General features: G+C 33.8%; 2 protein-coding genes across 3 annotated transcripts; both read right to left on the reverse strand.

Moving 5' to 3' along the window:
* Positions 1-124: 124 nt before the first annotated feature.
* LOC7454936 (probable protein S-acyltransferase 16) lies at positions 125-4093 on the reverse strand. Of its 2 annotated transcripts, XM_024602571.2 has the most exons (8): positions 3862-4093; positions 3619-3770; positions 2545-2637; positions 2361-2462; positions 2045-2122; positions 1771-1869; positions 1585-1680; positions 125-697 (listed from the first exon to the last, which is right to left on the reverse strand). In XM_024602571.2, exons 2-8 carry the CDS (start codon positions 3763-3765, stop codon positions 587-589), a joined length of 726 nt encoding a protein of 241 aa, XP_024458339.1. In that variant the 5' UTR covers positions 3766-3770; positions 3862-4093; the 3' UTR covers positions 125-586. The 2 variants fall into 2 exon arrangements, with proteins under 2 accessions (XP_024458339.1, XP_002309068.1); XM_002309032.4 differs by having other exon boundaries at positions 3619-4093.
* A 2028-nt stretch (positions 4094-6121) lies between these two features.
* Positions 6122-9015, reverse strand: LOC7454937 (laccase-17). The gene is made up of 6 exons (XM_002309033.4): positions 8803-9015; positions 8518-8669; positions 8151-8395; positions 7868-7996; positions 6784-7755; positions 6122-6576 (listed from the first exon to the last, which is right to left on the reverse strand). The coding sequence occupies exons 1-6, from the start codon at positions 8911-8913 to the stop codon at positions 6446-6448; spliced, it is 1740 nt and encodes a 579-aa protein (XP_002309069.1). The 5' UTR covers positions 8914-9015; the 3' UTR covers positions 6122-6445.
* Between the last annotated feature and the right edge of the window lie 2647 nt (positions 9016-11662).

The following is an 11662-nucleotide window of genomic DNA, read 5'->3' on the forward strand; positions in this document are numbered from 1 at the left end:
CCCCCCTCCTATTATTATACATATACACAGCGCATTTGCACACTGAATTAGTCTCATATTTTTGCAAAATTCATAATACAAGGATGCTGCCATTGATCGAAGATATGCAATTCGAGTACGATAATGAAGGCGAAAAAACAAAATTGCTTCATTAATTTATTGTTTGATGTTACAAATCTTACAATTCTAAGTTATAAGCGTTCATGTAGGTGAGATCAAGGATTCGAAATCCTTGTTTATACATAATGTATTTATCGTCTGTGAGCTCTACATTATCCTGAAATTCCCCGAAAAACAGGACAAAAAAAAGACACGGAACTGCACTTTGCTATACCAAATTGCTTCCCAAACTGATTCGTTCTTGATCCGGCCACTCACATCACATTGCCTTCCTCAAATAGCAGACAACGGCCTTTCTTAGACTCTTGGTTCTATGGTTGCTCGGTGGTATTTCAAGGGCCACGCTAAATAAAACGTCTACAAGTTGGGGCAGATAAATGGGGGCTGAACGACAGCATCTCAATATCAACAATCATCCAGCCCTGCAATTGCCAATGGAGTTACACTGACACGAAATGTAACTTGATTATCTCACGGATGCACCGGTCATACTATCATAGGCTGTACGGAAGCGGAGACCTGAACCAATATGTCCTGATGTTGGGCACACCCAGCAGAAGATACTTGGACCCAAGACCTAAAGCAGTCCCCCCAAAAAAAAATTGAGTCAGTTCATGAATTGACATGCAGAATATAACTGTCCTAATCCTTAAGTGTCAGCTAAATTTATACTACTTTAACAAATCATACACCACAATCCCACGGCGGTAGCTAACCAGAATTGTCTAAACAGGCCAATTTAGCCAAGCCACCATGGCCCTGACACGGTAAGGTAAGTTGTGCAAACATAAACCATACCTAAGAAGCTCAAACTGGTCCAGACAGCTGCCACAGCTGGACATGGAGCAATTAAGCATAGCCTGTCTCTAGAGTGGGTTACTTTTCTAGCTTTAATGGTTCTGCAATTCGATGAGCTACTTGCAGCTGATGTGGTTGAACCAAATAGGTCTTGCAATTGATGTGGTTGAACCATTTAGCTTAAGTTGAATGGACTACAGAGGTGCTGTGGTACACAACTCGGCACAATAGAAAGTCCCAAGTTTCAAGGACGTGGAGTATGTGGAGACTAATAGTTTTCATCAAGAAACCAAACAACTTGAATTTATATCCACTTTGAATAAATGTAGAGTGCTTCAACCAAGATGAAAACTAAAACATCACACCCAAATCAACTCAAATGATCACTGCTAGCTGTCTACATGATCATGACTGTGTAAACATGTTGGGATGCAGGATGCATCTACACAGAAGCAGCAACCTGAAAGCTATAAAATACATTCAAGCCTTCTCGTGTTCCTCAAGAGATTAAATCAGTGTCATTTATGGAGAAACGACAATAGGGGGGAAGTATCAGCACGGAGGAGATGAAAACCAACTATGGTAAAATTTTCCAAGCATGCATCATGTCAATCACAAATTTTTCAGCCAAGAAAAAAAATAAAGAAAAGGGCACAATGTTCTCACCGTTGTCAGATTTTCATAAGCGCCCACATCATACGGGTGCTTATAGACATGCCCTCCTTTCTCTGCTAGCCACATAGCTCTCACCCCTTCATGGTACTGTCAACATACCATAAAAACCATAAAAATTTAGGAATAAATCGGGTATTAGAAAAGTTATGAAACAATAATTTATTAATTTCCAATAACCTCGATAGTGGTTTTGTTTTGCAAAATTAGGTACACATGCCAACCCAAAAGAACACCAAGTGCCGCACTTAACGGAACTAGCAACAGCCCAGAAATGACCTGCAATAGTAAAGTGATGCGCTGAGTTTAATGTATTATGTACTAGCAGAAAAAATGAGATATACAGGGACAAACATAAATACATATATGATTTGGAAAATAATGAAATTTACAGGGACATACATGCATACATTCATATATGGTTCGGAAAAGAATGAAATTTAAGCGGACATACATATATGGTTCTGAAAGAGTCACCACTTTGCAGCTCATCCTTTTGAGGGTCAACAGTTAGACTACCAACAAGCAAGACCTGAAAATTTTAAGTGAGGAGAATCGTAAAGAAAATGAATTTGTAGACTTTCTCTGTTGTCATCCACCAACTGTAGTTCAATAGTGTAAAAACTTGAGAGGGGAAAGGTGGAATGCCATATGAAATAAAGGACAATGACAACCAAACAATTGAAAGCTAAAGTTACAGAATGATAAAGAAACAGTACAATTCTCAAGAGAACATGCTCAAATGATGTTGGACATAAACGGTTACATACCAGGGAGTAGATGCATGCTATTACAGCATACACAACGAAGACGAAGAAGACCTTATAGTTTGCGTGGCCCACACAATTACTTATCCAAATGCAATGATGATCCTTACAATCAACAGGTGGCACTTTAACAGATTAACAAGGACATTTGAGAAGAGGGATGAATGAAAACTTAGATCATGCATACCATTCGCAACACGCATCTTCTGCAAACACGGCAATGATGAGCACGTGGAGGCTTGAAGTGAGAACACTTCTGGCAAAATCTCAAGTCTCCTCCCTGCAAACATCCACCGAAGTGTCATATATGGGAAGCCAGGGCTCGAGTTTCTCACTAATATAGAAAATCACCTGCTTTCAAGAAATGTTGCAATTTCAGGTTTTAAGTGCATTTGTATGTTACAATGATCAGTTCACACGTCTAAATAAAGAAAACAACTAATTGAAAATATTCTTTCTGTTTCTATATGTATTTTAACATGCATTTAACCACACGGCAACAGTGACTATTAAACTTTAAGCCATCTGGCATGAAATCCAGAAGGATGTTAGGCCGTAACCACTAGGTCACCACTCATCCATCCTCAAAATCATTTGAACAGAGCAGTATCTTATTCTTTTACAGGCATTTGAATTCGATATGGGAAGAGATCAGTCAACCCCAAAGAGAATGAGGCGACGAAAACCCTAGTTAGGAAAGTCATGATGGCATTCTATTTCCAGAAAATGAAATCAGACCCTGAAACATCCATCAACTCAGATGATGTATCAAAATCAAGCATCCAGGTACAATGCAAATGGCTTCAAACAAAGGAAGTCGAACTTTTGAGCTCATAAAATCAACATTGCAAATTGTAAATTTGCAGTGCAAAAAGAAAAAAAGGACAGTCGAATATTTCAACGCACAAAATTTTCAAACTCAATTAGCTTCCCAAACATCAACTTCTGGGAGCAAGACAACAAGACATAGTCAACAAGACGTGTGTGTTAACACCTCGACTCAATTAGACATATATACACTTACTTGTCCAACGTAGGAATATTGCAGCAATCAAAATCAGTTGAATAGCAACAGACAACATTCATTTAAGCTACCAATCCGTTTGGCAATAAACAAAATTGCAACATTGACGCAATGTCCACACCTTATATATATATACACACACACACACAACTTAACTAACAGAGAAATCAATGAAATTAACAGAAACAGAACAATGGCATGGAAAATTCCAAAAGGGAAAGTCCTTTGTTACTCTACTTTGCGTTTGATCTCGTGGACTGGGTTATCAGAGTCTTCGACATCGGGCATGAAAGAGGGAGGGACCCGTCCCGGATCCGTCAAGATAGCGATGGCATAGTTAAAAACAGACATGAGAGCAAGAGCTGTGAAAACGACGGCGTTCATGATGCCTGGGGAAGACATGAGACCGAACCAACGGTCTATAAAAACAAAGATCGTGGACAAGTAAATGTAAAGTATGGCTAAAACGACGACGGTTACCGGAAGGGAGAAGCTGAGGGGTCGCTTCATCGTTAGGAGGCAAGGAAACCAAAGGCACCGGCGTTGAAACGACGGCGTCTCTGGGAAGGGAAGGGAAGGGAATGACTAAAATAGGACAGAGTTGAGGAGGTTGGTGACGGCTTGCTTCTAATTTCTAAGATGTTGCCGTTTGGTTTCTTTGCTTTTACTACTCAAATGGCCACTGCCTGTTTTGCGTTCACAAAGCCCTTTTCTTTCTTTTTCCTTTTTCATTCAATTGTATATAAACCTTATTCAAGTATGTTAACATGTTTTTTTCTTGTTAAAATTTGAATTTTTTTTTTGTAAAAAATAATTTTTTATATTTTTAAATTGTTTTCTTATACTGTTATAAAAAATATTATTTTAATATATTTTTAAATAAAAATATTTTAAAAAAAAACTCCAACCACACTCTAAATATCTCCTTAATTATAACTTAAACCATATGATTTATTTAAATTAATTAATTAATTTTTATAATGTTAATTAATTAATTTCCTTAAAAAACAAATCCTTCTTAACAGATTAAATTTTCTCATCTTACTCACTTCTCTTTTATTTATTTTATTTTTTAAAAAATAAAAGATAATTGAAATTAAAAGGAATATGAATTGAGAGAGGGGCTGAGCTATAAAAGAATTAATTAATTTTGTTAAAAATAGGTGTTAATTTATAGCTTAATCGTAAAGAAAAGGATAGAAATTACTTTGGTGAATTTGATTTTGAATCCCTTATCTAATGTAAGAAAACTCCAATCTAATCAAAATCTTATTGGTTAGAAACTAAATTAATACTGTTTGAAAAAATATTTGATATCTTAAACATTTACAAAAGAAACCAATTTAAATGGTAATTTTTAAGTATACGAGGAAGATAATATAGCAGAAAGGAAAATCAAATATTGGATTATTAAGGAAATAAATCATAAAAACAATAATTCAATATATTAAAAAATATATATGATCCCGTACGTGTGATTTTGATTTCGAGTTTTTTAAGTAATTGTGAGAGATTTTAAATAGAAAATTAATAATAATAACACAATTAAAAACTTATTTAAAAAAACTTTCAAAACTCATGTCTCATCTGTTACTTCTTAAAAAAAAAATTATTAATTAAAAAAACTGTTTTAAATTTTGAATTTTAAATAAATATTATCTTAAATTTAAATAAATATTATTTTTATCACAATTTCATATTGAAACTAATATTTAATTATTTTTAAAATATTCTATTTTTCATAGTATTTAATTTAATTTAATTTTTCAAAATACTAATTTATTTTCTTGATTTATTTCATTTTTTCTCAATCCGTATTCTTTCTTTTTTTAATAATGACTCGTGTGGGATAAGAAAGTAGTCTCATCATCACTTTTATAAAAAATAAATTTCATAAATTTAAACTAAATAGATAAAAGTGAAGGTGGAGTATCTAAATAGGAATTAAATAAAAATAAAATTTAAAGTGCTAAATATGAGGATTTTTCTTTTTCCATTTTTCAATTTCAGCACACTTTTTTACCATATAACACAAAATAACAATCATGTTATATTTTTTTCAATGTATGTTTTGAAAATCTATGTCAGGTACTAAATTTGTTTGCAGTTTAATGTTTTATATAATTTATGTTATATCCAATATTTGCTCACATGTTATTCTTGATTAGAACAATATGTAGTCAGAATTGAAACATAACATTCTTTATATAAAAATAAATTAGTGATCTTAAGTTTAATAATCACTTGCATAATTGTCACGCTAGCCTTTCTATAGAGATAGGTTATTTATCTGTATGTAATTCTCAGGTGGGTTAGTTTAGTATACATTTCATCTGACAAACACCTATATATTAGTTTTAGATATACTCCATACATATTTTATAAGAGCATAAAGGATCAGTTTCAAAAACTTTAATTAATATTTAGTTTTAATAAAATATTATTAATGAACATTTAAAAATAATGTTTTAATGCAATATAATTTTTATAATTATAATAATTTTATAATTTTTTTCAGAGTGAAGTTTATATTCACTTAAAAATTCATTAATTAAATATAAATAAATATTTAAAATTAAAAATATTTAAAATAAAAAATATATTATAATTAAATCATCCGCTAAAGTACGTATTCACTGCCATATATTTCATGCAAAGATATTGGTCAGAGTATAAGAAAGAAATTGAGCTGACATCGCATTGTCTGCTGGGTTGTACAATGTAAAGCAATGAAATGAAATTTCCAATAAAAGAAATTATTATTTTTTCATTCAACAACGATAGCCCGTCTTACAATCCTAGCTAGCTACTAAAAATAAAGTCCAAATCCCACCCACCGATCTCTTTTTATGGGTTGTTACAGATTGGAATTCAAAGAAATTATCATGAGCTAAGAGTACTATTGTACCCTTCAGGCCAGCTGAAGGAACACTAAACAAGGAAGGGAAAAAAAGAAGATTAAAAGAATGGGTAGACAGCTTACTAAAATCGAAAGAAAAGGAAAAAAAAAACAAAGTACTCGGGACAATCGGTGGCAAAAAGAAAGAGAAAAGAAGAAAGAATTTTAACACTTGGGGAGATCAGAAGGTGGAGGTGGCAGCTTTTGGCTCGGCCGTTTTCCGTCATTGACCACCCAAGCCATCTTCAGGCCCCAGCTGGTGTGTACTTCCAAATGACAGTGCATGAACCAAACTCCTGCTCATCCAAAAATCAACAAGTGAGACATGTAATTTTTTTTTTAATTTATTTGAATATTGAGATATGGACGCTGCTTTGCATATAACTTAGAATTTGTAAATATTCATATTCTATATTATAATCCTTTCAGATTTGAAACTTTTGTGCTATATTATGATTTGCATTAGGTATAGTATATATCTTATAATAAATTATAAAGCCCACCTGGATTGTCAGCAAGGAACCGTATGGCGACCCACCCGCCAGATGGCACACCAACAGTGTTCCTCTCGGCAGGGTCAACAAGGTTGAACTTGACAGGGTCCTTCTTGGGGTCAAAGTTGCCAAAACCCTGACCAACCACAAAGAAGTTGAAGCCATGGAGGTGAAGAGGGTGACTCTCTGCACCAATAATGCTGGTGTCCTGCATCACCAACTCCACGCTAGTATTGAAAGGAAGCACCACCACCTTGGTTCCTTTGGCAGTCATGGTATTGCTAGGCGGTGTCCCTGTATAGTTGAATTTGAAAGGTGGGTTGGTAGGGAAATCAGTTGTGTACACACCCTTTGACCGGTTAAGGAAATGAGATTGCAGGAGGGCTATATTTGGCTGCACAAATGACACATTGTTGACGGAAGCTGCAAACATGGTGTTATTAGGTCCTTGGCAGGTCTTGTTTTGTGAGCAAGGGAGTGATCCTAGACCTATTGTGAAAAAGAAGCGTCTGTCAACTTTCTTTGGGACCTTAGCTGGGAATCTTGCATTGGCCAAGCTACGGATTTTCTTGACAAACTTTGTGGCAAATGTTGTGTCATTAAACACTGGAAGAGACGGTTTAAGAAGAGGGAGTTTCTTGTTCTTGCTTTTGGAGTTTGTTGCAGAAGGGTTCTGGTCATATTCGAGTATTCCAGCAGTGGTTGTATTGTCAAAGGAGCCTGGGCCGGTGGCATATGGCCTAGCGGCCATAAGAAAGGTGGAATTAGGGGCCTTAGCTTTGGCCATGAGTAGAACATTGGTGGTTTGTCCCGGGGTGATGAGTACAATGTGGGTTTTAAAGGGTTTCACGTAAACTGCGTCAGCTTCAACCACAGTGAGGCTGTGGTTTGCAATGCTGAAGAAGAGCTCGTCGTTAAGTGCAGCATTGATTAAACGAAGGAGATAGGTTTTTCCTGGCTTCACCTTGAGCTTGAATGTATCTGCATGAAATAAATTGGTTTGATTTTTAGCTAATCCCGAGAGTATTTACTGCACTAATTTATAGCGTCCATACTCTTGCAATTTGCTACTATTATGGGTACAAATTAGTACCTTTGGCTGAACAGTTATACAAAAGTCCAGGATGACCATTAATGGTGTAGGCATCAGAAATATTTGGCGCTCCTCCTGTTTTCAAGGCTTGGCTGATAATTTTCTCCGTGTCTGCTTTCCACCATTCTCCTGTAATTTCAGTTAATTTACGAAGTATTAGAGATAAATGAATGGATATGGAAATTAATTAATACAATACGTGGCTAATATATATATATATATATATATATATTGGGCATCTTTAATTAGTAGTTCTCATAAACATGCAGTCATGATGAATTACCAAAAATGATAGGGACTTCTTTGTGAGGTAGTGGAAATGGGTAAGAAACGCCTTTCTTAGGGAGGATGACAATGGGTCCATAAAGGGTAGCTCTTAACCATGAAATGTGAGCATGCCAGAACAATGTCCCTCTTTGTCCAGTAACTGTGAAATTGTATACATAGCTCTGTCCCGTTTGAATTGGGCACTGTGTTACGTAGGCAGGTCCATCTGCCCATCCGCTCCTTAGTTGCCTGATTCCATGCCTGCTCTCCAAATTCATATACACAACACCGATCAGATATTTCAATCAAAGAAAGAAAATTAAGTGCTAATATCTACAAAACTAAAGCTAACAGTAATGGGAGGCTTGATTAGGCTTCCATACCAATGGAGTGTCACATTGTATTGGACATGGTTAACGACCTTGATCAAGAGCCGATCCCCTTCCCTTGCTATGATTCGAGGCCCAGGGATCTGACCATTGACGGTAACGATGCTCTTTGTCCGGCACAACCTCGTCACATTTTGCAACTTGATCTATACAAAGAAAGAAAGAAAGAAACACAACGTAGATTTTGAGTCTAACATCAACTGATAGGCAGATATATAATCAAGAGGCTAATATTATTAACAAGTAAATGGTAAAAGCAATCGAGTACGTAATACATACGTCAAACTTGTAATGTCTAGTAATGCCTGCATGCTTTGCAACTACCAGCTCAGAGAAAATCCAAAGAGCACACAACGCAGTGACTAAAATCCTCAAAAAGGCAGAACCCATTGTGTTCCCTAGCTAGCGAGATTCTTAATTTTAATGGAGAATGGGAGAGCTAGTAAGGGAGAAAAACTGGTGTGAGAAAGCTGATGATTCGATGCAGAGAAAGAGCTGGTTCTGATGCTTATATAGTCAGTGAAGAAAAAGGTAGGTTTGTTAATTAGGTGGCTGAGATCAAGCTTTTCTTGCAGGAAGCCATTGCCTTCAGCTGCAAATTGCAGTTCTGGTCCGACTGGCAGCTGGTGAGGCTTAACTTTAGAGTGATATTTAAGCGAGATAATTAAGTGCTAGTAATATTCTTTAACGGTTTTTTCTTAAGAGAAAATTCCTGAACAGCCACTTGGGTCATGCTCATGACTGCGACTAATGCATAAATCGGTAAGATTTGGTCCGACGTGATGGATTAACTTAAGGTGGTGCGTCAAAAACATATAGACATTTCTCATTTCCCCCCCATCAATTCTTAATCTTAATCGTGATTGCTACATTAACTTGAAGTAATAAATTATTACAGTTATAATAATAATAATAATAATAATAATAATCTCAAGCTTATTCAACTGTTGAATCAAAGAAAAATATAACAATTTTATAAGAAAAAAAGTGGAATAACTTGTGGATTTATAAATTTATGATTGTTTTAACTAAATAGTTAAATATCTTATAAAATCTAACACTCTTATATTAGACATTTAAATACACCATTAAGAAATTAAATTAAATTATAGACATCAATAAAAGGTTTTTTTATATCTCAATAGACATTTATAATATACTATAAGGTTTATACTCATAAATGACTAGGAAGAACCATATATATGTTTGGAGAATGTGCATTTTATAAATTAATAGATTTTTACAATGTCTTTTTAATTATGCTCAATAGTTATGATATATGTATAAAAAGGATTAATTGATACAATTTTTTTTTCTTAATACATACTTGTAGTGTCTTTCAATACTCAATAATTATATAGTGTTTTTAAGAAGATAACATGAAATAAAAAAGCAAATTATAATGTTATTTTTTTGGTATAAAGCTTGATCATCCTTGGTTTGGAGACATTCTTGATTGTAGCCCTAGGTAAAAGCACTAGTATAAAAGGATTGAAATTGAATTTGAAATTTATAGTGAGTGTAGAAAGAAAATTAGGGATTTAAATGATTTAGGAATAAATATTTATATTTTTAAGAGAATTATATTGATCATTATAGGATGGAAGAGAAATTAATCAACAATAACTCTAACCCTAATTCGCTTTTGAGTGGAAACCAAACTCTAAGATTTTGACTGATTAGGATGCTATTTATTTGACAAGCATTTTTATAATTAATAGGTATTTGCAGTATATTTCTAATGCTCAATTGTTATATTATATGAAAAATGAAGACTGAATAAATACTTGTTATATCTTTTTTCTTGTCATTTTTTAAAGAGATTCTTGTAGTGTATTTCAATAGTCAATTACACGTATACAATTTTTTTAAAAAAGAAGATCAGATGCACTAAAAAATGAAATTAATGTAAATTATTATTTTGAATTAATATTCAAACACCATAATTAATTTTAAATTAAGGGTACGTAATGATGGAGTTAAACTAAAGTAACCAAAGCAAATCATTGTAATTTTTATTATATAAATTGTTGCATTAGGTACATAACACTATTTACGAACATGTTAATATATCCACTTCAATGGAGGTAAAGTGAGTAATACTTTTGTAACAATGATTTGTTTATTAACTTTTAAATTTGTAGCTATTAGCTCATCAATTTGGGATAGCTTTACTACAATGATAGTAAATTGCTATTTTATATTTAATGAAGCAAAAATTATATTATCAAAAGTAACTTAACTTTTGTATCGGTAAATGATTCTATATAGTTAATGTAAATTAATAAATTATTTTTTATACACTTATATTAAAAGAATTTATTTGATACACGCATCTTATAATTAGTGTGATGGATGTAAAGCAACTTTTATTATTGTAATAGTTTGAGTTACTTATATTAAGGTAATAATACAAGGACTTCTCTCTATCGTTAAAAATTATAAGTACTATTATATATTTACAAACAATTATAATTGTTTTACTTATGGTAAAAGACACTATTATCATAATCAAAAGATATTTAGAGTTTCTAATGAAATGGTTTTAATTTCACTCAAATGTAATTTTATTAACTACTGGAAAATCGGCGAAAACCAATGGAATTACCGATGAAATTTTTTCGTCGGTAATTTTTACCGACATAAATAATTTTGTCTCTAATGTTGTCGGTATATACCGACCGTATTGCCGATGGATTATGTAGATTTTTGAAAAGTTGCAACGGTGTGATGACATTGATTTTTTTCAGATGATTTTATCGACAAAAAGACCGAGGGATTCAAACCGGGATCTCCATACAGTGACGTGACACAGTCACCGACGGACTTACTGACGGGTATATCGACGGAATATTTCTGTCGGTGATTCCATCGGTAAAAGCCAATATATACCCACTCTGCGACTCTCTCTTCCTCTATTTCTCCTTCTTCTTCCCCTTCTTCTTCCTCATTCCAACTCTCCCCTCCCAAACTATAGCCAACCACCTATCCCAACTCTCCCCCTCTTCTCAACACAAGCACTCAAGTTTCTTATATTTTTGTACGTGGTCACAACATTCGTTCTCTAAGCAATTTATTGTGGATTTTATCATTTATTGTATGTAAATCTATCCTTTTTAGTTTTAACATTTAAATGTCA

The sequence above is a fragment of the Populus trichocarpa genome, chromosome 6 (assembly GCF_000002775.5).
Source record: "Populus trichocarpa isolate Nisqually-1 chromosome 6, P.trichocarpa_v4.1, whole genome shotgun sequence".
Classification (NCBI taxonomy): Eukaryota; Viridiplantae; Streptophyta; class Magnoliopsida; order Malpighiales; family Salicaceae; genus Populus; species Populus trichocarpa.

What these genes read in the sequence shown, in the direction of transcription:
- LOC7454936 (XM_002309032.4), bottom strand. Translation starts at nt 3,891, where the DNA reads ATGAAGCGACCCCTCAGCTTCTCCCTTCCGGTAACCGTCGTCGTTTTA. An exon ending in TCCACGAGATCAAACGCAAA is followed by an intron (nt 2,638 to 3,618) that starts GTAGAGTAACAA and finishes GGATGTTTGCAG; the next exon opens with GGAGGAGACTTGAGATTTTG. An exon ending in CTTATGAAAATCTGACAACG is followed by an intron (nt 698 to 1,584) that starts GTGAGAACATTG and finishes GGACTGCTTTAG; the next exon opens with GTCTTGGGTCCAAGTATCTT.
- LOC7454937 (XM_002309033.4), bottom strand. Translation starts at nt 8,913, where the DNA reads ATGGGTTCTGCCTTTTTGAGGATTTTAGTCACTGCGTTGTGTGCTCTT. An exon ending in CTAGACATTACAAGTTTGAC is followed by an intron (nt 8,670 to 8,802) that starts GTATGTATTACG and finishes TTCTTTGTATAG; the next exon opens with ATCAAGTTGCAAAATGTGAC. An exon ending in TACAATGTGACACTCCATTG is followed by an intron (nt 8,396 to 8,517) that starts GTATGGAAGCCT and finishes TTTGGAGAGCAG; the next exon opens with GCATGGAATCAGGCAACTAA.